At 45.6% G+C, this 27,635-nt stretch overlaps 3 protein-coding genes and 1 long non-coding RNA gene across 5 annotated transcripts in view; 3 read left to right on the top strand and 1 right to left on the bottom strand.

The window, feature by feature from the left end:
* Positions 1–2,012: 2,012 nt before the first annotated feature.
* On the top strand, positions 2,013–9,965 carry LOC135399886 (uncharacterized). Its single transcript, XM_064631622.1, has 8 exons — positions 2,013–2,061; positions 2,222–2,286; positions 4,000–4,108; positions 4,328–4,419; positions 5,766–5,873; positions 7,252–7,305; positions 7,608–7,661; positions 9,930–9,965. The coding sequence occupies exons 2-8, from the start codon at positions 2,236–2,238 to the stop codon at positions 9,948–9,950; spliced, it is 489 nt and encodes a 162-aa protein (XP_064487692.1). The 5' UTR covers positions 2,013–2,061; positions 2,222–2,235; the 3' UTR covers positions 9,951–9,965.
* Positions 9,966–12,079: 2,114 nt separating this feature from the next.
* On the top strand, positions 12,080–15,563 carry LOC135401122 (uncharacterized). Its single transcript, XR_010424723.1, has 3 exons — positions 12,080–12,141; positions 15,247–15,300; positions 15,366–15,563. It is a non-coding gene; the product is annotated as an uncharacterized LOC135401122 (long non-coding RNA).
* Positions 15,564–22,194: 6,631 nt separating this feature from the next.
* On the top strand, positions 22,195–24,575 carry LOC135401121 (acetylcholinesterase-like). Its single transcript, XM_064633319.1, has 4 exons — positions 22,195–22,516; positions 22,621–23,616; positions 23,684–24,294; positions 24,355–24,575. The coding sequence occupies exons 1-4, from the start codon at positions 22,379–22,381 to the stop codon at positions 24,506–24,508; spliced, it is 1,899 nt and encodes a 632-aa protein (XP_064489389.1). The 5' UTR covers positions 22,195–22,378; the 3' UTR covers positions 24,509–24,575.
* Positions 24,046–27,635, bottom strand: part of LOC135401120 (neprilysin-1-like) — a 54,194-nt gene continuing 50,604 nt past the window's right edge. For both annotated transcript variants that reach the window (XM_064633317.1, XM_064633318.1), the window contains one exon: positions 24,046–26,968. In XM_064633317.1, the coding sequence (XP_064489387.1) occupies positions 24,860–26,968 (2,109 nt within the window). In that variant the 3' untranslated portion in view covers positions 24,046–24,859. The remainder of the gene's footprint in view (positions 26,969–27,635) is intronic.

The raw sequence follows: 27,635 nt of genomic DNA, 5'->3' as shown, positions 1-27,635 counted from the left end.
ACAATTTGCCACGCCAGAACCACTATTTCTTACTCTGTAGGCAAAAAAAAAAAAAAGAAATTCTATCTAGATACATAGCATTGTTCCATCAAATTCACAAAATGCACATACTCGTATTTACTACGAACTAAACCCGAGACAAGGAGTACAGACGTCGATTGTTTACGTCGTTTGTTTGTTCGTTTAGGTCGATTGTTGCATTCAGAGGACCATTTGCCAAGTTTAGTAACTATTCTTGATGTCCTGGGGCAATTTCAGCACTAGGGAACTAAAATGGGGAGTAATTGCAATCTACGGATACTAGAAGCTGCAATTACTCTCCAGCTTACACCGTTTTTTATTCGTTCACCTTAGAGTTATTTAGTGACTCTAGTTCAGCTCTTTCTCACTCTCTGAATTCACAGGTAATGGTGGTGCTGATTTTGAGCAGCTGATTGGGACCTTGCCATTCATTGGTTCATGACCAGAGCATCACCGTCGCTCATGGCCAATCCTGATATATGGTACGCGTGTTGTGCTGTTTCTGGACACAACTATTATCCCACGAACAGTATATGAACTGCGGAACTGGAATGCTGTCATGAGCTGGAGCGGTTGGAGCATGAAGAACACGCTCGGGCGCCGTCGTATTACGAGGACTGGCCACAAAGACAGGATTACGTGCCACACAAGCGCTTTCCGCTTTACTGTAATCTATGATGAAGGTGCTCATCATGAAATGGTACATATGATGCTTGGTATCATGAGACTGGCGGCTCGGTGTTAGGGATTGAACAGCAGTGCTTCAAGACGGTTGCACAGTGTGTCAGCAATGAAGTGGGCTTTGTATGCACAGTGCACCCACGTATCAAATATTTGAATCAGTGCTATGTGTCATTTATTTTAGGCAAAAGTCGCTTTGGCTATTTTAAACATCGAATAACGGCGGAAGGCGTGAAATCCGTAAGAAGTCGATGGTAGCCAGGCCCGGCCGGAAGTCCAGCCAAACATTAAGGCTCCTGATTGGCCGACTCGTAATGCATAATGTGTAAAATGTCGCAGTTTCATTGGTCGTGTTCCCATTGTTGTGTGAATTATCTCAAACTTTATGGGCTCTATAGGGAGCTGTTGGAGCCTGTTTAACGTCTCTCGCGGAGGAACGACGTGCCCCGCAACTTGTACTATGCCTCCTAGCAAGCCGCGACCTTAGGAAACTTTCAACGACGTCTTTCTACAGTCTCTCAGAGAATATCCCACGACACGGTTCATATACACACGGACATATGGGCACCGAGAAGTTTGGGAGTCGCCACCCTGGTGTTCACTGAACTAACCGTGTCGAGGGGACACTCCCGGACAGTATCCGCACATTGCATTGCGTATCAAGGCATTGTACGTGTAAGAGGATCTCCAGCGTTGATCTTTCCTGATATCGCATGGCGAAGACGACATATTTGTTCCAAGTAAGTCGCATTTTCAGTCCAATATGACAGTTTTTACAAACAAGTAACAAAACAAGCAACAAAAGTAACAAAAGCGAAACAAAAAGGGGGTCCCCACCAAGAGACGGCACAGTGGCGCCCCTAGTGAGGGTCTTGCCGCCATAACACGGTGCCCAAGCACTGGTCTTGCTGGAGGGTAGACTTTACGAGAGGGCAAACCTACTACAGTATGATGGAATTGTGTGTCATAACACAATTTCATGCATAACGAACACACATCAGCATTCAATTACCAAGCCAACATGCTTCTTGGTGCAGTACGTTAATGAAGTATCTGGTAGCAAGGAATACAGCAAACCACGTAACTCACCATTACCACCACCATTACCACGTAACTCACACACTCAACATACTTCGCGATTCATGTTCCATTGTAAAAAGCTGGACATATTCGATCTGGCGTCAGAAAAAGGTCCTCAGAAAGAACATCCCCACAAAAATTCGCCGTTAAATATAACGGTTATTATTGCGCAGCATTATGGTCTAGATGAACAGTAAGTTCCAGTTAGCAGTTAGCCAGTAAGCTCCGCGTGAAGACGACGAAGTTAAAGACGTTGCAACCATTACGGGCGGCCAACCGGTGAGTACGTTCGACGTAAATTTTGCAGATCTTTGGAATTTTCCAATTTCATGTTTAACGTTCGTGTAGTGATGCTATTACTCTGTACTTTCCACCTGTTCCACCCGTTCGCATCAGTACGGTGGAGAATGCCTAAAATGACGTGTTTTTCACTGCGCAGCCCTAACCGCCCCAATGTGCGGAACCAAGAAAGATACCCTCACACTAATCGGGGTGGCCTGCCTGGTAAGTCACGTTTTATAGGGCTTGAGTAGGGCTTGAGAAATGCACAAACAGGCGGACATTTCTGTTAAAGGCATATCACAGGCTTGTTCTTATTACAAGACTAACATTTCGGGAGTAGCGGATTGCCCCTCTTTGTTTTGCTCGTTTTTGGCTACGTGTGATTAGGCGAGTACGCCGATGGAACTTTGACCGGCGGTGGCGTCAGCAGCGCGAACAAACACAGGCAAAACGTAATAAAAACAGCACAGCACTGCAGCCTACCGTCATCGCAATCAGTAAATCGGTGGTGCGTGAGCGAGATGTATTTACGTTGTGCCTTTTGAGTAGTTTCCGTTTTGTTACATGCAGACAAAAGCAAATCCGACATCCAGACATTCGACAAGCAGACAAAATCAAATCCGAGTTCGCGAGAGGGCTACAATACGTGTTTTCGTGTTGGCCCTCGACGCACCGGTTTGGAAACAGTGGCGGCGTACCGAAACTCACCAGCGGCGGCGGCGGGTGCGGCGTGGTGCGGCGGCACACATGTTTACGTGAGGCCTTGCAAACGAACGACGAGCGCGAGAGTCCTCTGAATGGCCTATCTCCTAGAAACCCTCCACTCCTGCAAAGATCGCGAGTGAACGAGGGCAGTCGACGTCACTTTGTGATGTTCGCAATCCCCATGGGGCTGCTGCAGCGAAGTTTGCAAAGTCGAGCGCAGCGCCATTTCAGGCCCAAGCGGCCACGGATCCAACTATAGGTAGTTTTCATCCGCGGGTTCTGTATGGTGTTTCAAGTGATATGGCGCAAAGGAAAGCTACAAAACCCGTAGGAAACCCACAGAAAAAGCGGTGCATCTTGTCAAGCACGAACAACTCGATACCATGTATTTGAAAGTGCCGCCGTCGTCTGCTAAACCACCGCGCGTTGCATGTTTTGGGGCGCTGCCATTGCTGCTCACCCGCGCCATCTGGCCCACAGAAACAGGTCTCAGTCGTGATGTAGCCGGCGCGGGCGACGCACTTCAGCAGTAGCAGACGAATTTTCGGTGGCCAATGAGAGCTTACGGCAGCTCGCACGTCCGCTGACATCACGCGAGGAGATCAGGCCGGGCCGATGTGCTGCTTTGTTAAGTGTTTTTATCAATTTCATTGCGCAGCGAAAATATTGTGCATGCTGACTCTGGGTAGATTACTTGATGGCTTCGAGCCATATTAAATGTCACTCCCTTGCACCATAGGATGCTATATCTCTTGAATTGTGTCGCTTGTGATTGGGCACGATGCACATAACTCGGCACCGCGCGTACAGCGACCAGTACCCATGGGCTTGGGTAGTGTTCCTCGTCCGGCAGCTCACACATACCATAAGAAGGAGTACGCCTGCAGAAGGTAGAAACATAGAAAGGTTGTGGAAGCCTAGTTGAATTTTTTTACGATCCTCGCTGTTGAACGATAATACCCATAATCCCATTAACATATTGTCCCTCACCCTTGAAATACTATGCTATTGACGAGGGCGGTGCGCAGAAGAAGAACTAGTTTCTGCGCGAAATATCGGCGCCTCTCTTCCCATAACCGTGAGGGCTTTCCTTTTTCGCTGTGAACGCAACAAAAAACACTCAGAACACCAGGTTTCCACATTTTAGTTGCCAAAACGATAAGCAGTAAAGACACTGATAATATATGTGATGTGTGCATTCACAACAACACCTTTTTCGAACTCACGTAGGCCATAAATGGATTCAACGTCGCATTTGTGGAATTTTGTCTCCGAGATATGTTTCTTGAACACGAATGGTACAACTACGTTCCGGACGTTCACAACATCAGTGCTTGGGGTAAGTTTCGCAGCCTTCACGTGAAAAAGACCACTGAAACACAGAAGATCCAATACTAGACCCTGCTCGTGTTATCACTATGGTCGTCAACATAAAAAGTCATGGTGGCAGACGAACCCAGTTTTGCAAGCTCTTCTTTTTTTTTTTTTTTTTATGGCCAGCTGGTAGTATTTACAACTTATCTCCCTCCGAACTTATTTCTCTTCATTGCCTGTGCAGTGGGCGGCATCGAGACTTCCGACAACATTCTGTTAGGCCTAGCAGGTGTCAGCGTTCTGTTCGACATCACTTTGATCTTGGGATGCGCTACGGTAATGCAACAGTTGAACTTCGGAATTTAGTCTGCCTACCGTATTCGTTAAAACGGCTAGCGAACGGATTCGCCTGTGCGCGACCAGGGGATTACATCTTGAGTGGATTCACATAATCACATTCTCCATGCGTTTTCACATGTGCGTTTGCATGCAATTCACATTCACCCGCAACACCCCGTTCGCGAACCGTGCAAGCGAAAACGAATCACTAAAACTAGCTATTGTCCTAGTTGTCCTAGGCATTGTACTAGTTACGCTACCGATCAGCAGTAGACGGGCAGTCGGGGCCAATTTCGGGTACCACGCCCAATAGACCTCTCCCTGTTTGTAAACAAATGACGTCATAGTGTTCGACAGCGCCACCAATTTGGTAGACTTGAACTACGCTGGAAGCTAGAGGGCGAACAAACCACGGTCTTGGGGGGATATGGTCCCTGAAGGGGACGCGACCTTCGGTCCTACTTTTCTTTCAATAGGAGGCAGTGAACAAGTGCCCATTCGTGGAACCCAGCCCTCCTCTTCAGATTAGTTTCGGTTTCAGTCTGTCTACCAACGTCATGATGACGTTTCTCGGGTAACGTTAAACGCATTAAAAGAGCACTAAAGCGCAAAAATTTCTAGTCGCGGAACGAAACATATCGTTGCTAAGCGTCGTGATCTAAGCGCTAAGGAAACCGCGATTTGCGCTTTCCTTCTTCCTCTCCTTCTCGAGAAGTGCGACAAGGACGTCCAGTCATCGCAGAGAATCGTCTGCAGACCGATAGGACGTCGGCCGCATTGTCCGGTCCCTTGAGGAGGAGGTAAGAGGAAAAGTGCAAATTGCGTGCCCTTGGGGTCATGCTTCGGATTGCGCTTTCCTAAATCACGGATTACACAACGAAGAAGTCGCCTTCCTTTTGTATTGCTGTCGAAGTAACAGTATCTTCCATTTGGTGAGGGAAAAGAAATTATACTTTAGTTCCCTAATATAATTGGGAGCATACATAAGGTGTCCATTAGTACCGTTTTAAAGGTACCCTCTATCACTAGTTATATGCAGGCGTTGGGCTTGAAAGCGCATCCTTTCCGCGAGAATCACACCACGCCATGTGGTGACCTGGATGTGAGTGCGCTAGATGGCAGTCCCATTGGTGTCATATGGTCACTGGAGCTTGCGGGAAGCGTTACGCTTTGCACGGGGATACTGTTATGATAGGGTATTTGCATGTTGTTCAGTAGTGGTGTCGCATATGTACAACAGGATAACACTCTATATATCATGTGTGGTACGTCTTTGGGGAACGCAAATGTGATATATGTACTTATGCGTTTGTCTGTGTGTGTCTTTCTCCGGCACTATATAGGACAACCCAACGCTGATCTTCGTCTCAGGAGTGTGGCACAGTGGTGACTGCGTGGCGGACGCTGTCATAGGATTCTTGTCCGCCAACTACACGATCCCGTCAATATTTGTGAGCTGAATTTATGTGAGAAGTAGCATTGGAGGTCGTCACGCCCGCCATTGGGAAGGCGTAGTAATTACAACAAATGTATTTGGAGTAGTAGTAGTATTGTAGTTATAATTGGCATTAGTAATTATTAGTAGTAATTACTGTAGTATTAATTGCAGTGGTGTTATGTTCCCGCGAGGGCACTCGTCTCCCAGCAACGACGCCAGCGGCCCGGGGTGGGGGTGGGGTCACGTGACGCTGATGGAAAAGAGGGAAATGGGAGAGTTGTCTTCTCCCTGCTTTGTGTTTTCTCGAAGGTCGGACTTCTCGGAGGATATGTCACGTTGGGCAAAAAGTGAGCCCCCCGGAAGACACGAAGGGGAGCAACGTTGCCAGATGAGAGCCGGGCGCTCCGTCGGAGCCTAACATGACGTCAGACTTCTCAAAAATTAAAACTAAGGTTCTCACGGTTTCGCGTCATGTAGAGCCAAAATATTTTACAGGAGTGTAAAGTGAGACAAAGATTTCAGTAACATAACTTTGGTAGGACTCTGAAGACACGAGATTTAGTCCGTAGTGGCAGTTAGGCAACTTCACCGCATAACACATTCCTTGCCAACCAGAATCCCGAATGAGATCGTTCTCTCCCCTTATTTGTTGAAAATGGGATACATTACGCCTCTTTGTGGGGCTTATGAGTAAGCCCGGGTGTACCTCGAAGTAAAGTGATCGAAATCCTCGTTGCAAAATAAACCACTGTAAATAAATGTTATCTGACTTATAAAACGCGCAGTCGCGCGCGGGAAACTGCCAACGGCGAACTTAGACTAACCAATTTGGACATAGAAATACAAACACTGAACTTAGAGTAACTTGATTAATCAAATATAACCAAAATGGTGCTCCATCGTGCCAGCTCTGCTAACCCTAACCGCTTCTAAAACGTGGCCTTCGTACGCTAAAACAACTTGGACAGCCATCGGAAATCCGTGAATTCGAGCGATGAAATAGTGATGTCGTGTTTTTAAATACGCCATGTCATCTAACGAAGCGATCGAGCAATCCTCGATTTTCGTCGTTCCTCGTTTCAAGAGCGTGAGTTTCGAGAGCGTGAATTTCGAGATCGGGGATTTCGCAACTGGGAATGTCGAGGTCCTTCCGTGCGCCTCGCTCTTTCCACAAGCCAGACGATATCATCTGGTGCAATGGCTGACCTTCAGCGTGGTATGTGGGAAAGTTCTCTTTTAAGGGTGTAGTCGTCAGTCGACTCGGGGAAGTCTACTCGTTTTTCTTGTTCAAATCTCTAATTACTGAACGTCAAACTAAAATGGGCAAATAGAGGTTTTGACGTTCTGAGCCCGCTTCCCTTCGTGACGTTTGTTTCGTTTCCTCCTTGCAGAAGTCGGCGGAGGCTTCCGAAAAAGAAAAGAAATCTATTTGGCAACATGAAGGTGTAAGTGAAATCACGTAAGGTTTTGCATCACAGCCCTTCTCGAGGAGCTGGGCTCGACCTCTATTACTTTACTTTGCAGAATAGTATCTGCCAATAATAGTATATAATAATAATAGTATCTGCAAATAAATAACAGCAGAAAAGTATCAATTTTTTTACGTGATTTATAGTTGCACGAGTAAAATCGACGTCCGCATGCCTGGACAGTATGAACATCACCGCACTTCTTCTTTACTAGTATACCACTGTGTTTAAAAAGTAATGTCGCACGTCTGAATATGGCTTACATGTGTTGCCAACAGATACAGGAGGTACAGGAACGCAGACATCCAAGGGACACCAGACAACAAAAGCGTGTAAGTTAGCTTTGTGCCGCTATTTTTTTTTTTCTCCATGTCATAGACACATTTTAAATCCCATTAGGCAGTCATAAAGAATTGCAGTCACGTGTGCTTGTGCAAGAGAGACACCTGTCGCGAAAATATCTCTTTTTTGTGTGTGTGTAGTTACGAAACACACGAGAAACAAAAAGTAGAACTTCAGTTTTCTTATTAGAATGGCATTTATATTCAAACATGGACTTTTGGAAACATCTTTTGTCCCATGTGCGATAAAAGAGATCGCTCCAGGCTTTAGTTGCCACCTTTCGCCATGAAAAAAAAAGCCGGCTGAGTGAGTAAGACCAAAATGGAGAGGAGGATGAGCAGAGAATCGGATGAAGGAAATAGAGAAGAGAGAGAATAAATAATGGGGAGGGTAAAAGACAAAGCATTAAGGACAGAATGCACACATTCAGCAGCGTACCCGTGCGTACGTAGGCAGAAAACAAGACCTGCAAGGGACAGCCACATCGGAGTTGGACACGTTCCAAATTCCTTCGAGGGGCTCAGCAAATAGACCTCTACTGCAGAAGCGTCACCATGACGTATTCATGACTTTGGTAGACATAGTGATACTGAAAGAGCTCGTACGGAGAACACGGCCGTTTCACAAAGCTGTATTCCTTCACGAGGGTCAAGGGTAACTTCTTTGTATTAGTGGAACACACAAAAGAGGTCACGTGGTTGGTCGCTTTGGTGTCTTCCTTCGCGTTCCCAGTCCACCGCGGAAAAAGACGACGAATGCCAACGTCGTAATCATGTGCGGAATGTCGATTGTGTGTTATTATGATTTAGTTCGCCCTTGTTGTGTATACAGACACCACGTGCACAGTGCACTCTGAAGATGCACTGAGGTGCACTCTGGCTCCTGAAGATGGAAAAGCACGGTAGCCATCTTTAGAAAGGACTACCGAAAAGATAGGGTTACTGGTAGAATGGAGCAGAACAAGGCAATTAATAATATGCAAGGAATTGCATAAAACCTTACAGTATAAAAACTTGCGACTTATTGATTTTTGACTATAGTAGTTCCAATCTACCCACCCAGTTAGCGGCGCTGTTTTACCATATGACGTCATTTGTTTCTAAGCAGGGAGAGGTCTAGTTGCTGAAACTTCTCCGCGAAACGACTTCTGTCAATACCCCCAAGGGTATGCAGTCGTTGCCTTTCAAGTTTCAACAGGCAGCCGGTGATAAGCAGTGTTGTACCGGTTACCGATACGTGATATTGCGATACGGATACTCGTTACTTCGAAAGTAGCGAAATACCGATATCGATACTTTCTATTTGAGGTAACGAAGTACCACTACCATTAGTACAAAAAATGTAACGCGATGCTTTCTCTGAAAATACGAAGAAGTTGCATGAAATCTGCAACATCGTAACCCCTCTCGTGACTAGTATTCAATTTGGATAACAACGAATTGGGAGGAGACGATTTCGCAACAAAAAAAGCTGAACATTTATTGCACAGCTTAGACATTTTGGGTGACTTTTAGCAGTAGCTGATGTTCAAAGTTATCATATCTGTCACAATGAATAAAATTAAGAAACATGACCGGTGAAGAAAGTTTTGGGGCACTACAAAGAGCATCGCACGGAAGTCGCATTACCACACATTTGTAACAGACACCTTTCCGATACCGATTGCAAAAGTATCGGGATCCCGACTTCGATAGCAAAAGAGGTATCGATAACGGTAACGGGGTTAGTTGTAACCTTGTTACGCACAACAGTTGTTACGTACAACACCGGTGACAAGTAGGCGGGGGAGCTCGTTAATGACCGGCCGGGTGGCAACTTCGCCCCGGGAGAACTCCGAGAGTCTGTCATATGAAGTTATGGCGTATGCACGAGGTGAAGTGTTTCTGAAAAATTTGTGGTTTTGTTGGGTTATACAACGATTTTCATCATGTTACATCATTTTCGTCAACGATGTTACTCGCGTGCCGTTATTCGTCCTTGTGTTCCTCAATATCACTTTTTTACGCGATCTCAGTTGTCTCGCGACGTAAACCCCGAATAATGATTATTGTTTATTTGTACGCGTAAAATACATGTCGAGAAAACCTCCGGGTTTCGTTGCAATATCAGGAATGTAAGGAACACTCACTGTAAGCATTTGACGTCCATAATGCTGCTCAAGGACACTTTTCATGCAGTCAGCAATTTGTCATGAACCGGCACGTGCAGGTTATGTTTCTGTTTCTCACTCTTTTCTGTTTCTCATTCTGCATGTATAGCGGGATAAGGTAAGTAGATAAACCGCATTTGATGTGCTGTACAAGCTGTTTTATCACTGTCAAAGTAATTATATTCCAAGTCCTTCTATTGTCGTCCCAGTATTGTAGCCGTTGCAAAAATAATGCAACGTGATGCCGATACTCGTTACCGAAGCAAAACGTAACGCAATACCGCTGCCATTACTTTATCCCGTACTTTTTCTCGAAGAAATATCGTTGTTATTTGGGTTGTAACCTTATTTTGTTTTCGAATGTGCTTACGTAGTAGGTCATTGCATTTCACGGCCATTATCTCTCGACTGTGTATGCATTTAGTATGAGTTTATATTGAGGGTGGGGACATGACGACATGCATGCGGTAATGCCACATGACCAAGGAGATCAACCTGAATTTAAGAATACTTAGTGCGTGACTTTGGCGTGACGAGGTTGCATTCGAGGTGTACTGCCAAAGACTTCACCACAGTTTGCGGTCAACAACACCCTGACGGAATTCATAAGAGCGCCGCATTGTCTCCTGGGTCAAAGCTGAAGAGTCATTCCCTTCCCCTCAAAGAAAGCTGTTGGGGATTTGCTGAGGTATAATTAGTTCCCCCGTTTTTGATGTTTATTTTGGGGCAGATTCGGCGTATGTTTTTCGATGTTTATTGATTTTTGCGAAATCGGAATCTTTCGACGTTTTTTCTTGCGCGTACATGGTTTACTCGACAGTTATTGCCGAATAGCAATTACAATGTAATTTCAGTGCTGTGTGCGTCTAACGCAGCCTTAACAACAACAACAACCAATGCGAATTACCAGTTTGCTGAGCTTGATAGGAGGAATATGACCTGCTGAGTACGAGAATATGTTAAGAACATGTCCAAGTATAAGTGCCTCTAAGAAACAGCTCCTGCCTTTCACCAATTAGTCGAGTTCTATAAGTGCTGCAGGAAATGACAGGAAGGCGTTTGCTCACCTTGTTCGCTACGAGGATTCTTCAGATTGTTCAGATCAGGATTCAGATGTTCCTCTGTATTCGAAGTTTTTCGGTTAAAACCGAATGAGAGAAAATTTACCCGGTGTATATTTTTCGATGTTTTTCCATTAAAACCGAAAACGCAGAACCCTAGGTATAATCTCAGTTGCGGAAAACGTGCGCTCCTGTACAGCGCTCTGTAGCGCGCCTAGCGGTAACAGCGAAACTGTTCAACAGTTAGAAATGTGGGTTGTGAGAAAGTCGTCGCGGGCTATGAGAGTATCGGTAACGTTACAAGATCACGATGCTGTGCATTTGTAACGGAAATACGCTGCCAGTTTATGATGAAAAAAAAAAGTTTCAAAAACGTTTTCCAACACGAATCTGCCTCTAGACTCTTCGGCGTGTAAAAGGGGTATTTTAACCGAAAGATGTCATAAGAGTGTCGAAAGAGATGTTTGTAAAACATGCATGTGAAACAGTGTTTCAAACGGCATACACGTTCCCTGAAATGGCGTTGCTTGTAGAATATGCCCTTTCAAATGGTGTTTCTTGTACAATTCACCACTTACGAGGGTCTTTTACAAAATACCCTTACCTGGAATTTCGAAATTTATACCATAAAGCTGCGTGCCGGAGGACAAGACATTTACATCCGCAAGATGTTGTCGCAAAGCGTAGCGGAGCAAACACAACATGGTTAAAAAGAGTAAGGAACCGAGCTGTTTTGTAGTCCATGACAAAAGCTTTAAAACGCATGCAGGGGGAACATAAGATGTCATCGTTTTGCAGTTTAGTGCGGTATTGTGTCGTCTTTTTACGTTTCCCTGCACTGGATTTTGATGCGTTTATTAAAAGACAACATGCCTGCTGGGAGATGGAGGTATTTTCTCGTGATGAGTGTGACCACGGTTGAATGAACTGAAACCGCGGCACGAGCAACGAGAAACCGGCACCGTCGCTGTCATCGACGGGTGCCGCTACAGTGTTAAAAAAAAAAGAAAACACCGCTTTTCTCTCTCACTCTCTTGTTGCTGCTGTTGTCGCCGGATTTGCTTTCAGTCGGAGAGATAGCGGAAGAGGCAACATTGCAAGCGAGGCTGGGAGTATATTGGAAGAGCAGTAGTAATGGTTTAGCAATAGTTTTAGTAATCGCTATAGTTTTAGTAATAGTATATAGTAATAATTTTGCAGGGCAAAACCACCACAACCACAACAACTACTACGAATCAAAGACGGCCGCCAAGCCCTGGGGTAAGTTTGCACGCTGTCCGCGCTACGTCCCTCACCAGCGTCATGGCCTAGCGGGCTAAGGCGTCCCACGCTCGTTGGTGGTAGCCAAGGTCGTGCTGAAGACTGCGGGGCGGTGGGTTGGAATCCTACCACCAATTGGTGCTGTGTGAGGTTTTTCCCTGGGTTTTCCGAAGACTTTCCAGACTAATGTCGGCGCAGTTCCCCCTGAAGTCTGCCCAGGACGCGTACTATTCCCCGTGTGCCCCCACTCCTTCCTGCTGTCCTCCGTCCATCTGTTCACATCTCTATACGCCGCTCTTAGTCAGAGTTGCTTCGCGGCGCTAACACGGAGGAAGATCCATTAGGAAGATCCATTGGTGGATCCTTTGGATATGAGTTGGTATAAGCCTTTGGTTCGTTCTTGTGCTTCCTTCTTTCTGTTTTGCTTGTTTTCTTCGATTGCTTTTTTTTTTCTTCATCCTTTCTCTTTTGCTTCTTTTTTTTTGTTCCTTCTTTTGTTTCCTCCTTCTCTCTTTTTTTTTGCGATCTCAGTTGTCTCGCGACGTAAACCCCCAGTTATTATCATCTTGTTTTTCTGCTTCTTTTTGTTTTGTTCCTTCTTTTGTTCGCTCTCTTCTCTTTTGTTTCTTTTATTTGGCTCCTCCCATTTGGGTTCGTGTTGCCTTTTAACATCAGGAGTTACCCTAAGGCGTTTCGAAAGGGTTATGCTGACGCATTTCCAAGGGATCCAGGAATGTATCTTCCTAAAGTTTTTTGAAGGCTTGCACCACCCTAAGTAACGACCCACAGGCGCGTCGTCTGGTAGACGTGGTTCACGCCCGTTCCTCTGTCAGTGGAGATGGAACATTTGGGGACGGCAGAACGGACAAAGCACGGAGAACGCATATCTAAGGCGAACTAGAAGTCTGGTTGAAGTCTCCTACTATGACGACCCACTCCATAACGCAGTCCATCATGTGGTTTACAGCGGTTGCCGCTTGCCTGTGTGTAATCCCTGGCTGGAGGTACACAATTACGACGTACGGCACAGGCAGGGGCGCATCTAGAGAGGGGGTCAGGATGTCCTGACCCCCTCCTCAATTTCTGTCTTTACATAGTGTTCAATAGGCTTATCCCTGTTTGTAAACAAATTACGTCATAGTGCTTGACAGCGCCACCTATTTGGTAGATTATTGAACTACGCTCGAAGTTAGAGGCGAACAAGGTTGCGCCCGAAAGCCACGGTCTTGAGAGGATTACGATGATCCCCAAAAGGGGCGCGACCTTCGGTCTTACCTTTCTTTCAGTAGGAGGCAGCGAACAAGTGCCCATTCCTGGAACCCAGCCCTCCGCTTCCGATTTGTTTCGGTTTCAGTCTGTCTATCAGTGTCATGATGACGTTTCTCGGGTAGAGGTCTATTGAACTATATCGTGTATCCACCACGATGGTCAAGGCTGGACCCCCCTCTCAGAAAAATCCTGGATCCGTCCCTGGGCACAGGACTCACCGTATTCGTGAACGTTGCAGCGAATCTCTCGAGGCGCAACGCTGATGCCACCCTTAGGGCCAGTTCTCACTTGGTGACGCCCGACGCGGCGTCAGCGTGAGCGGGCGGCGGAAATAGTCGCGCATTTCCGGAGTCGGGTGAGGAGAATCGTCGAGCCAAAAAGAAAAAAGAAAAACCTGCCATGCCGAACTTCTTTCACGACGTTGGCGAGAGCTGCCGACAAACGACAGCTGGCGACCAATTAGGTGACACAGAAATGCCACGCTTCCTGATTTTTCGTCTGCTTTGGACGACGGAATGTCACTGTGCTGGGAACATGAAAATCGTGCGCGCTGACGGGGCGGCGGTAATGAGCCTCTACTTCCGCCGCCCGCTCACGACGCCGCGTAGGGCGTCGCCAAGAGAGAACTTGCCCTTAGCGTAGATGGCAACTCCGGCCTTTCCGTTTCAAGGACGTTTGTTTTCAGTGATGTAGGAGAAGCCCTTGATTTGGATGATCACATCAGGATCCATGGCAGTCTCTGAGAGTTTAAAACCACAGTCGCAGTCTGAGTCTATAGATAACACATCTCTCTTGTCGGTTCCCGCTGTTTTCGTTGTTTTCGTTCAAGCTACTCCTGTAACAGTATCTCCTTCCTTCTCGTTTCTTTCTCGTGTCCGTAGATGGACACCGCAGTTTTTCCTTTGACATGAGCCTTCTAATGCTAACGCATTAATAATAAAGCTACGTCTCTTGGAACATAGAAATGTCGACAAATACTATACGATAGCGAAAGACATCCAACGAAATATAAAGGAACACTTCAACTGCACGACATCCCTCACATTGAATATATTAAATATTTCGATATAACTGCTATTTCCGTAATGTTTGACATTGCATTTGTAGCGTTCAAGTTCTTAAATGACATTAAAGGCATTAAACTCGATTACTTTTTTAAATTGAGGAACGGCCACCGAAAGCACGTTTTGATTGGCGGACGACGTCAAACCGTTCAAGTGATCAGACTCTGCTTATCTAGATCAAAATGAGATCAACGTGATCTGTAATGTTCAAAATAGCCTCGGTTAGGCATCGTTCACACGGGCTAACTTTTTTCCAGCAACTATGAGCAATTTTGGAGTTGCTGGCAGTCGGCCGACACCGGCAACCTCCAGCAACTCTAGTTGCTCGGATTCGCTCCTCGTCCGCAATCTTGCTGGTGCACCAGCCAATCAGCGACGCAAGCATTGCCACGTGACTCGCGACAGCGTGATGTGATTTCGCTCCTGTTCTGATGGTGCAAATCCTGCAGGTGCAGCTGAGAAACGTTTTTATCCTTTTATTCTACTAACGCCGCACAAACATATCAATAGCCATTTTTTGAAGACAATTATGATCTTTTGGCGTAATAAACTGACTAAGATTTGAGATAAACAGCAGTTAAAGAAAGTACGTCATCAGTTGGATTCGAACCCACATTCTCCGGTTGCCGTAAGGTTGCTTGTGTGAGTGGAGCTACCGACTTGCTCCGTGTGAACGAGGTCTCGAAATGGGGCTCGAAATACTGCCCGTTGAAAGTGTGCCAGGTGTGAACGCAGCCTTGCCCTTATTACATCCGAAGCTTATTTCTTCTAGTTCGTTCGACAATTGCTTCATTTCTTTTACATCATCGTGCGTCTCATCGTAAAGGTAAGATCGTTTGTATACATGCTCCATGCGACGTGTTCGTCTAATTGCTGTTCCCTGCCTTGCAGGCCGAGAACCTCTGCACTCTGTTCGAATACCGCAGCTCTCTTTCGGGAAGGGGCGGACCAGGGAAACTAGGTCCCCCGCCAGGAGGTGGTGGGGGAGGAGGAGGCGCTGAGACTGGTGTGTCCGCAATGTCCACAATGGGTTGATCGAGTTGGGTACATAATGTGTCGTTGTCCCATTAAATGCTGCCCCTAATCAGACTGTATAGACACTCTTTCCTGAGCGGCTTCGACGTGGAAGTGCATCCCTCGCATCCCTTAACGTCGTCCTATGACTTAGCAGAACAGTCCCGGTGCTGTCCACTAGTTAGCCTCTTTCTTTTATATTATATTTGCCAGGGATGGGTATAAATACATTTTTAGTATTGAAATATAAATACAAAATACTTTGTTCAAAGAGGTATTTACATACTCTGCATAAATAGTTTTCAATACGAGTATTTAGATACAAAATATAAATACAGTATTTAAATACCGTAACTACTACCATAAATACTGTGAGGAAGATGTCACTTTCATATATGAATCAGTATGAAAAATGGAAGTCACTGAAAAGGTTAGCCAGCTGTAGGACTCGAACCCACATCTTCTGGATTACCGGTCCAGGGCTCTACCAATTGAGGTAAGCTAACACACCTCCCAAGTGACTTCCAAGGGCGCGTCATCTGAAGGGACAAGTCAACCACTCTCTCACTCATCCCCCTTTCACTCTTTCTCACTCACACGCGCGCACACAATCATACGACGGGATCGACGCAAGCGGCAACTGTTGAACATGAGAGAACTGATGTTCTGAGGCTGGAACAACATAGAAAGGACAAATACATACAAAGCCTATGTTGTTCCAGCCTCAGAACATCAGTTCTCTCATAAATCAGTATCTTGCGTATTTAGGGGTATTGATAAAGTATTTGCAAAAACAAATACCCAAAAATTTGTATTTAAATAATACATTTTTCGAGTCTCTATTTAAATACAAAGTATAAATGCATGTATTGATAGTTTAAATACTGTGTTTACTGTAAATGTGTTTACTGTGTTTACTGTGTTTTTACTGTAAATACTGATAGTTTAAATACTCTATTTAAATACAAAGTATAAATGCATGTATTGATAGTTTAAATACTGTAAACGTTGAAAGATGAAAGTCATTGAAAACGTTAGCCAGCTGTAGGGATCGAACCCACATCTTCTGGATTGCCGGTCCAGGGCTCTACCAATTGAGCTAAGCTAACACGCCTCTCAGCTTAGCTTAGCTCAATTGGTAGAGCCCTGGACCGGCAATCCAGAAGATGTGGGTTCGATCCCTACAGCTGGCTAACCTTTTCAGTGACTTTCTTTCATCGTTGATTTCTTAGGCAATATGAGGCTTTGTTTGTATCTGTCCCTTCTATGTTGTTCCAAGCCTCAGAACATCAGTTTATCTCTTGTTCAACTGTAAACGTATTTTTATTCGAGATGTATTAATTTTCGCAAATTTCGCGACTGCTAAATAATCGCGAAAATTGTACTCGCGAATAAATTAGCACGGTTTGTGACTACAAAAAAAAAAGTTGTCTCTGGGATGCATACAAAATGTGCTGTTTATTTTAATGTTTGGTTCATTGGCTTATATTTATTGTTTCTTCTTTTATTTTTTAACGTGTAACTACTGTTCATCAACTATCCCGCGGTTTAAAGCTTCATCAATCCACCATGCAGCATGGATGGGTTCCACGTTTGTAGAGCTGAGAACAGCCTTGATTCTCGAGTCACGGGGCCCGCACAGGAACAACGCTCATCTATACCATAGCTTTCAGACATGTTGCACACAATTTTATGAACTTTTCAACCTCGGGAAAGGAAACTTCTACCGAAATCGCGAAATTAAGTCTGCGCGAATATTTTTGTAAAGAGCCGACGGTGCAATTGACGAAACTTAATACACCGTGAATAAAAATACGTTTACAGTATTATTTTAATTACAATGTAGTTAAATACTGCCCATCCCTGATATTCACATATATCGTAATCTTTATGGGGCGCAATGCAGGCGTAGGTAAATAAGCAACCAATGCAAGATCTCAGCAGTTTGGTGCTGTACTGCAGGATATTTTGCTTAAAACAAAGAAAGAAAAAGGAGTAGCGGAGCAGCCACCGCTTGCACCTCTTCTGGTTTACAAGGTTATATGTGGCTAAGTTGCATGACACGTGTATATCTTCCTTTTTGTCTGTTTCTTGCTTTTTTGTCGAAATTCCGAGTATAAGACTGAAGCGCTACCTGAAGAGGAAAGGAGACACTCGGATGAAACACACCCCGAGAATGTGCAGAAGTGTACGAAAACTATCGGCGCAGACTGTTAATAGTATTGTAGTCTCCCGAATTACAATATAGTCCAGATAAATCCACTCGATACGAGACGCAGAGAGTCGAACCGAAACGTTTATCGGTTCGGTGCGGGTTTAGGTTCGACAAGGGTTCAGTTCCGGTTCAGCTTTAGAAGGCAACCGAACGGTTCGGTTCGCGAACCGGTTCACGGGCCACAGGTGGGAATGGAGCACAACAGGCAGGTCAAAGCACACTTCCGTTTGTGTGGTACAGTGCTGTGGTATATACAGTGGACCGCAAGACGGTAACGGTCGTTCAAGATTTTGAAAGGTTTTGCGATGAAATTGGTTGGTGATGATTTGGCGAAAGATGAAAGACAAGATAAGTAATGGTTACGACAGCAGCATAACCACGAATTACGGGTTTGGGTTGACTGCCCCGGTATGTAGCTCATGTCGCGGTAGTTAACTTACCAACTGGGTTGTTCGGCAGGAATATAACAGTCAACCAAGCCTGCTACCTTCGCCTAAGCCATTTAGTCATTGATACAGGCGTATTGATTACCAGTCAGGAGACGCGAATACACGTTAATCAGCAAACGACGCTTCATGGTAGTTGGATTGGAACGGTGTGATTCTGAGACTGCGGCCTTTATGTAAAAGGCCAGTTATCGTTCGTCACTGTCCGCCGCCGTGTTGTGTCACCGTTAGAGTGATGTGTCTGTGAAACAAAGAGAGAGCACATGCAAAAGCAAGTGCAAACAGAGTTCGACTTCTTTTCGACCAATTCACGATTTTTAAATACGGTCAGTGTGGTTGTATTCACCTTTTTATTTCAAATGCACAAAGACAACCAGGTTGGTATGCTCTTTTGTAAGTTCACACACGCATGTTGGCAATTTATCCTGCAGCGTCGTACACAAGGACGCATGCTGTATTTGAGCTCAGATAGTTTGCTTTCGCAAAGCACTACGCAAAAAAGGACAGAAGAAGCAAAGACACACAAAAAAAGAAAAAGAAATGAAGAGAAAATCTGAAAGATGAAAAGTCGCACAGCCGACCATGCAACCCGACGACGTATCCAATTTATATACAGCAGGGATGGGCCGTATGTAAATGCATTGTAATTAAAACAGTATTTAAAATATAAATACATTTATTTATATTTTGTATTTAAATGCAGACTTGAATAAAATTTATTTATAATTATATTTAAATACAATTTTTTCACTATTTTTGTAAATGCCTTATAAGCACTCCTAAATACGCAACATACTCACTCATATCTTACCCTGTGCGACAAACAATTTTAGATGGCCAGTTTCCACTGTTGTTGCGGACAACGGTCGGGACTACCCGACTACCTTGTTGTACGAATCATCGTCAAATTTAGTACAAGCTTTTCTTCATCGGCATCTGTGGACAGGTGTTCTCCTTTGCGGAACTGATTGTACGGCCGAACAGAAGATACCTAGAAGATGCAGTCTTCTATCTGCAAGTGTTTATGCAGAGCATTTCAATATCTCTTTCAACAAAGTATTTTGTATTTATATTTCAATACACCAAAAATGCATTTATACCCGTCCCTTATTATACAGGATGTCCACGATAACAGTAGAAATTATTTCTAACACATAGCGATGTTAAATAGGAACTGACAGCTCTCCTATGACGTTTGTGCTACAGCCCGAATCTTAGAATGCAGGACCTGTTTGTAACACAAACGCCATAGGAGAGTAGTCAGTTTTTCTTGGACAGCGCTATGTGTCAGCGATCATTTCTGCAGTTAGGGTGGGCACCTTGTATAGCTCAGGTTGATTATTATATTATTATAATATACGTCACTTCTTTAATGCTACCCAAAACTGTCGTTGATCCCTAATTCTTATATATATTGATGTGTATGTCTTTAGTAGACATTAGTAGTCATAACAGTTTTCAGTCATAACTCTCCATTCATCATCTTAAAATAAACTTGTTATTTCGCCACTTCAGAAAATCCACGGCATTCCAGCAGGGCACGACTTGTCCGGCAAGCAAGAGGAAGGCTGCGAAAGTAATAAAAGAAGAAAAAAAGATAAAAAAAAGGTGCAACATGCAAAGTTCCGCTTTTAGTTTCGTAAGAACCGTTATTTGAGCCGGTTACCGGTATTTTTTTAACGGTTCAGTCCCGGTTCAACTCCAATATGGCGTCGACTGTTTCGGTTCGGTTCACTTCCGGTTCGGCCAAAAAAACGGTTAATAACGGTTTTCGGTTCGGGTTCGGGTTCAGTTCGACACTCTGCATGAACGTATAGTCAACCACCCCATTTGAAACAAATTTGATTCCAATAAATATTTCTCGTTTTATTAGGACTTCTCATATATTCCTCATCAAATCTACATGTAGTGGACGTGGCGAAGGTGATATTCTGTTTTAGAAAACTCTTGGAAACATTTGGGGAATGTTCCTTCTCATCATCTTCGACCTATAGGAGGTGCCGTGTTCATAATTTTTGCTTTATGCGTTTTTCACTGGCCGTTCGGCTGATTTCCGATTACCGCGTGGCAAATACAGCTAACCCTTGACTTTTGGGAGGGTTAGGGGCCAAACCCGCGAGAGTCAGCGTCAGTCAGTGGTCAACTGTACGTTTTCATGCGTAATGTTCACATTTCAAATGTACGTTGTCACGTCTACGTTTTGATGCGGGGCGCAGGTCGATGCCGTTGACTACTTGCTCGGAGGGAGACGATACAGGGGGAGCTTGCTAGCCAGAGGCCTGTCGCTAGCTCCTTTATCACGCCATCTTTCGGTAGAAACGAATAACTTTACAAAAGAATGTGGTGTCAAAAGATTTAAGCATCTCGTGAGCATACTCCCGCTTAAAAGTTGAAAACGAAAGAGAAAACAAGTTGGGAACATTTTATCTCCGAAATAAAGAGAAGTCCGAATGGATCCAGGACTGTTGAAGCACAGCACGAGATGGAGCCACCCCTCGTGTTGTGGGTCAACCAAATATCGATTTTCGGTAAGCACGTGTGATGGTGCCGTTGTAAAACGAACGGACGTTGATAAGTCAACCTGATAATAATGAATTTCTTCAATTGATTCCACGAAGGGCATTGACAGGCGTTGTGCAGAAAGCACGGTATCAATATTCTTCCACGGGTTCAAAATTTTTTTTACAGATAAGGCTGGGAGTCTGATAGAGACGTACTAAATGATGCTTCTCCGGTGAGAGAAATGGATCGTGCTGTGCTTTGTTGGACGAACGTCTACTGTAATTAAGACATCACAACTGCCATTGGCATCTGTATGAGTGCCACATCCAGGGAGAGGAAAACATGTTAGCGAATGAGCCCGGGCGACATCCTTCTCAACATTTCGTGACAAGTGCTGTTATATATTGCACTGCCGTGCATAAAGCCTACAGTTTCCGTGCCTTCATCAAAGCTGTTTAGTAACCCCTTAGAATACAAGTATGGTATCCACAATCGTCCATAAATTACAGGCGCTGCTTACGAGACACTTGTGTGAAATCTGGAGGTGTTGCAAGATTGTTTCTTCCCACTAAAAGACTTGCACGGCATGATGCCCACCCTCAAACACAATAATGGTACAGCACTTCCAGGTGCGGTTGAGCCAATACGGACTGCTGAACCTTTCGAATGAAGGTATCAGACAACTGTGACGCAAGCAGTACAACAGCACGGTATTAAGATTCAGTGAGCGTGTAACGACATGGTGGCAACCTTCCTATAGCAAACAAATGCATTACAGGAGGGAGAACCATCTGTGTGGTACTGTACAGTGTGTCCCAGCTAAGTCAGACCAGGCTTTAAAAAAAAAAGACGCGAGCGAAAACAAGTTGTTTACGCTCGTATTCCCGGTTCATGAGTAATTTTCTGTTGCTCCTAATTCGTCAATCCAATGTGAATGGGTAATGAACTTTTTAATTATTGCTCTGGGAGCAAAGGTGTAAATTTGTCCAGCATGGTGAGAAACATCTAACCCATGTGCTCTATCTTCCTCTCTATTTTTTTATCGTAAAGAAAGAAGGCGAAGGGGGCGAGGTTCGTTCCTGGTTACCCGATCCGTCAGCATCCGGCTGTTCATTCTAGCACTGCGCTGATCAGCGAGCGCTGTTCAGATCAGCTGAGGACGGTTTCGTTACCGTACTTTTGAGGGCAGTGTGGTCGCGGCACATCCGAGCTGCGCGCGAAGGTTGTCGCGTGGTCCAGCTCTCAATTTCGCGCGCTTTCTTTTTCTGTTTTTGCAAGAAAAAAGCTCACTCAAGAGGTACGTTGACGGGAACGCCTGGGTTATATGTTTCTCGCCATGCTGTACAACTTTCCAGTTTATACATTTGTTCCCAGAGCAATTATTAGAAAGGTAATTGATTATTGAAATTGAATTCACTAATTAGGAGCAACGAAAAAAATTACTCGTGAACGGGGAATGCGAGCGTAAACAACTCTCCGTTGGTTTCGCCCGCGTAGGGCGCTTCGTCCTTTTTTAAAGCCTGGTCCGACTTGGCTAGGACGCCCTGTGCAAGCAGCTCATATGTTACAATGTGCACATTTTTTTTTTAACTAGGAAATACCCCGCGTTATGTGGTAGCACGTCACATGTGGCACGCCATCGTATATGGTATGTCACACGGAAAGAAAGTAAAAGCAGCGGCAGCGAAGCGCGTTCATTGAACGAGCGAAGAAACCCCTTGTGTCTAATGGCCATTCTCGTTGGGAAGAAGCAGCAGCAGCAGCAGCACCTCGAGGTGCCAGTTGGTTCGTACACTATGGGCTTACCATTTCCACGACGTTCTGAGAGCCAGCTTCGCTCACTAATCTTTCCGCAAGAAATAGCTGTAAGTACCTGCCTCGTTGCTTTTCCTTATGGTTCTCTTGGAGGACCAGAAAGTCCATTCCGGTGACGTATGATGGTCATAGTATGTGATGTCAACCCTATCAGGAGGAAGACTGCAAACGTATCGCCGCAGAAGTGGAACGACGGGTTGAACCAGCATCGAGTCCTGATGCTAGCCAGCAAAGTCACACCGTTTCGCACCGAGTCCTCGAAACGTGCCTGCAGAGGCATTCTTCCCGGTTAGACGAACCCACGGAAAGGCCTAGACTTTGCCACAGGGTGCTAATCATTGTAGCCATTTTAAGCCTTCTGGGCTTCTTGCTTCTCTTCATCTTTGTCCCATCACAGAAGGTGGTCTATAGCCCAGTGAGTGTCCAAACTCCTTCCGGCACGCACATGGGAGACGTGATTATCGTCAACGGCCGCCAAATCTCACACTTTGCGGGTATTCCTTTCGCTGATAATGTTGGTCTTTCGAAACGCTTCGCTCTCGCTGACACAAACGTGCATAGTCCAGCGGCGGTGACGTTGCCCTGCCCCCAGCAAATGCTATTCCTGGCGCGATATGGGAAGTCCCAGAGGAACACATCGGAGAGCTGTCTGCACCTCAGCGTTTGGACGCCCCATGTGGGCCCTTACAACAAGACGGTGGTGTTTTTCCTCTTTGGTTGGCTCTTCTACTATGGTAGCAACGACATCGACGTAGTCCACGGAGCTCTCATGGCATCTCGAGGTGACGTCGTCGTCGTTGTGCCAAACTATCGAGTTGACTTACTCGGGTTTTTGAGTGACAATACAAAGGAGAGACCCGGAAATTTAGCCTTTGACGATCAGAGGTTAGCATTGGAGTGGGTGCGGAAAAATATTAACTACTTCGGAGGTGACCCTTTCGCCGTGATACTGCACGGCTATGAGGCCGGCTCAGTGTCCGTCGGTTACCATATGATGAGCCCACAGAGACACTGGATTCAAGGCATGCCCAGAGCTATCCTGCAAAGTGGATCGCCCTACCGGCCCTTAAAGGACAACACGGAGGCATTTCGTGAAAATATAGAAGCTCTGGCGGGCAAGCTGAGGTGCCGGGATCCTTGGAATCTGAAGGTACCGGTGTTCTTTGTAGTCCTCTGGAATATATATATATATACAATAATTTTTCTGTCTTCCTCAGACCACCGTGTCCTGCCTGAGTGAGATCCCTACGGGGACACTTCTGCAGTTTAAGTTCCACACCAATTACAGATTCGGACCCAAGTTCAACACACCGTTCTTACCGTGCAGACCAGCCTGCGTACATGCTATGTCACCCATCCGGAACAAGCAAATACTCATCGGATTTGTTCGCGGAGAAGGAATCATCTTTACGGAGCTCCTCGTTCACCACGCTCAAGCGTCCGCAAAACAAGAGGACTTCAAGGATGTCATTACAAAAGAACTGACGCAGTACGGCATCAGAAATGCCACTGAACTCGTCGAGTACTACCTGCCCTACCAAGTACGCGACGATGGCAGGGAAAAGGTCATGGAGGCGGTCCAAATTTTATTCGGGGACGTCTTTTATATCTGCCCCATAAAATATTTCGCGGAGAAGCTCAGTGTTGATGGCAATCAGGTATTCGTGTATCTCTTCAACCACAAGCCTTCGTTCAGCGTCCGGTCAGATACATCACCAGCGCAGTTTGAGGACATGGAATTCCTCTTCGGTAACAGATCCCTCACTGGGGTGGAACATCATCTCCAATTAAAAATGATAGAGCTGTTCAGCAAATTTGCGAAGAACGGGTAATGGAGCACTTGTCGCGCATTAACGGTAAAGCCTGAAAGATTGTTTCATCTTTGCAGGTACCTTCCGTCGGTTAATGGGTCCGATGCGTGGCCGTTCTACACCAGGACGACTCCGACGTTGGTGGAAATTACGGAAGAAAGCTTTCACGTAGTTGAATACTTTCGTGATGAAATATGTCGTAAATTACGCCCGCATATATTACCCTTGTAACCCGTAATCTCAGCCTGGAATGCAATGTGCTAGCAATAAACTTGTTTTACTTGCGTTGCTGACATACGGCGGACATTGCTGTGATGGACTCTCTATCATAGTAGAATAAGCGTATGCAAATGCATGTCCGCAGTGTAAGTCACTGTCCCTTTCCCATATGTGAGAAGAACATGGCTTGTAACAATTCCAAAGTCAACTCCTTAGCTTGGTATTCCCAGGCGTTTCTTCCCAGTTCATGCTTTATCCAGCGTCAGACACTTGTGCGGCTGAGTGATTAGATGAGTCATTTTCGTATAGTGGCAGTTCTCGCTACAAAGGCTGCTTCAGTGATTCTATTCATAATAGGTTAGACTACCAAAAGTTACATTTATTTTTTGAATTCATCGGAGACTGCGAAGGACAGGAAAATGCTTCGGCGAACAGCTCAGAATTCTTGAGCAGCATGTTACACCTCTGACCCACGGGCACCCCCGTCTTCGCCGGGTCTTCTCCGCAGAAAAGCAAGCACCAGCTCACGTAAAACAGTTGATCTCTCGTGAGGTCGCCCGTGCCCGCGACTTCCATCCATTGACTCTTGGATGCTTTCTTGTACGCATTATAAACAGAACGTTCAGCCATCATATCTTGAATATAGGTACTGACCTGAATTCCCTTCATGGTTGATTTCACGCAGTTTTCGCGTTCCAAGTACGAACTTTCACTTCGATCGGTCCACCAACTCGAAACGCGTCCGTTGACATCGTATTTTCGTCCTTCTGCATCGAAGCCTCGCATAATCCCGCTAGCAATAAGCCTTCCTAGAGCTCCGTAGTTAATTTCGTCTGGACCACCGTAAATGTACGCAGGCTTGTTCATCACTGCAGCTCGCACGTAGAGCGAGTTTGTCGATGTCACGTACGCCGTAGAAGCTAGGTAGCTCTCAGAGAGGTAGGCGTCGTAGTTGATGCCGTCCACCGTGGACATTGCCAGGAGCTGGGTGTGGTATGCCGCGTAGACGCGGGAGACATTTATGTACGCTGACATGAAGGGTCCCCGAACATCGGGAAACTTGGCGTAAAACGTTTCAAGAGCGCGTGGATTTTCCACAGTGGGCGGATAGGCGTACCAGATCTTAAGCTTAGCCAACTTTTCGAGGGCGGAATCACGCGTCTGTTTGTCCCACCAGGAGGCGTTCAGGAATGATTGTGATATTTCTGTCCTTATCTTGTTAGTCATGGACTGTATGTGCTGCATTTTCCTTTGAGTTGATGTCTCGAAAAATACTGCTGACATTGCAGCGTAGGGAAATATCCGCATTACTATATCCTTGCATTGCTTCTCGGTGCGATTGCCGAGTATACCAGCCAACCTCGCCAGCTGATTGATGGTTGTCCAAGCGATGTACATCCGAAGATCTGCGCTGTTGACGGCACTATTGCTGCCGTAAAGATCCATGAAAAACTCGAAATCTTCGTGCTTGCCGTAAACAGTCAAGTTTCCCGGTAGGTTCGCGTAAGAATGCAGGCTAAGATGGCGACTCCATCTTTCAGTAAAGTTGACGTCGTTTCTCCAAGACCCAATATCGGAGAGAAGGAAGGTGTAGTCTTCCTGACCCGCGGGATCCTGCTTCGCACCAAGTGCAATAACGTTCGTTTCCGCGGTTATTGCGATCTCTAACAAGCTCCCGTTGACGGAGTGCCATTCCAAGACCTCTCTCACATAGTTCCTGTACCGGTTTTCGGTGATCAACTTTGCGCGCTCCTCCTTCCAGGATACAAATTCTTTACTTCGACTTAAACTGACGACCACGTTTTTACTTACTGGAGAAATTGCCGGATTCAGAGAAAACGCAAAATGTATGCTGAGCTTTAGCATGAAAGCTACGGTGACTTCCAGCGGGTCAAAGCTTAAGTTAGCGGGGCTTATACCGAATGATTTCAACGTTTCTTCCCACTCATGCTCAAGACCACCTCCGATCTCGAGTTCCATACAGATTTGGTGCAGTGCGGCGGCCTTCTCATACGCACTCTGTCCCGCCTGAGGCACTGCAGTGTTCGACAGGAAGCTGTCAATGGCCGAGGACACATTATTTTGCATGACGTCAAGTATGCCTCTTGTGTTAGTCCGCGAATTGAACCAAGATGGATATTTTCGAACAATTCCGGAGCAGACGTAATCATAGAAGTTGCCGCAAGGGTCCCTTTCGATGTCCACGGAAGTACTTATGAGCCACTCTGCGTATTGACAGTCTTTGGTGCTGCAGGCAGCCGTTCCGTTGGATGGAGCATTTCTGCCCAGAAGCTCCCCGAGGGTCGTGGACACATCGCTCGCACCACGGGTGTGGTAGACGATGACGCAGACACCGGCCACCAGCGCCAGTATAACGGAGAGCCACAGAAGCACCACCATGGCCATCTCCAAGGTAGAGCGTCTTTCGATTATCTCTTTTTCACTTAGTTCACCATGAAGTGGATCTTCCGACTAGAAAAGAGCGCAAATGTATGCATTAGTCAGACAAACTGCGATGACAAATTATTAATTTCGCAGTTATTTTATTCGTCTCGTCCACATTGCGGCTGATTTACTTAAAGGGTCTACGGAATGGTTTCGTTTTCTGCTTGACAGAAGATATGTTTCTCAGCATGCAGCCGAACTTGTACGTTCGGTACGTGGACGGACATCGGACACGAGATTTGTTCTGAACGAAACTCGCAAAAGAGGATCGGCGAGTCTTCTTCGAGAAATGCCAAAAGTGACGTATAAAACGATTCCGTACACGTAACTGGGGACCGCGGCGGGAGCGTTATGCGCAAGGTCCGCTTTGATCACATCATCTTGCCCTAGTCAAGAGCACATGAATGAATTTTCCAAACTATCAGATGTGACCCGCAGACGCGGCCGCACTCTGCCAGACAGGTCTTTGAACTCGAAAAGGCATGCAGATTAGCCTAAAGCTCCAAATCACTCAAATTCTAATTTCATAGTCAAAATCAAAGCAGACCCTTATCTGTAACTTCACCAATGTTACCTACATCATCGAGTCTAACGCGGGCCAGGCACAGTACGTTGGACAGACAAAAACGTCGTTCCCCCAGTTTCGAGTTATTTGAAGTAGTCACGCCATATACAATCGAGATTGTTACCGTTC

The sequence above is a fragment of the Ornithodoros turicata genome, chromosome 7, assembly GCF_037126465.1.
Source record: "Ornithodoros turicata isolate Travis chromosome 7, ASM3712646v1, whole genome shotgun sequence".
Lineage (NCBI taxonomy): Eukaryota > Metazoa > Arthropoda > Arachnida > Ixodida > Argasidae > Ornithodoros > Ornithodoros turicata.
This window is presented reverse-complemented; position numbering and strand designations above follow the sequence as displayed.

Coding starts and splice junctions, on each gene's coding strand:
- LOC135399886 (XM_064631622.1), top strand. CDS start 2,236: ATGTGCGGAACCAAGAAAGATACCCTCACACTAATCGGGGTGGCCTGC. Junction 7,306..7,607: donor CTATTTGGCAACATGAAGGT/GTAAGTGAAATC, acceptor TGTTGCCAACAG/ATACAGGAGGTACAGGAACG. Junction 7,662..9,929: donor ACACCAGACAACAAAAGCGT/GTAAGTTAGCTT, acceptor CTGCATGTATAG/CGGGATAAGGTAAGTAGATA.
- LOC135401121 (XM_064633319.1), top strand. CDS start 22,379: ATGGCCATTCTCGTTGGGAAGAAGCAGCAGCAGCAGCAGCACCTCGAG. Junction 23,617..23,683: donor GGGATCCTTGGAATCTGAAG/GTACCGGTGTTC, acceptor TGTCTTCCTCAG/ACCACCGTGTCCTGCCTGAG. Junction 24,295..24,354: donor AGCAAATTTGCGAAGAACGG/GTAATGGAGCAC, acceptor TCATCTTTGCAG/GTACCTTCCGTCGGTTAATG.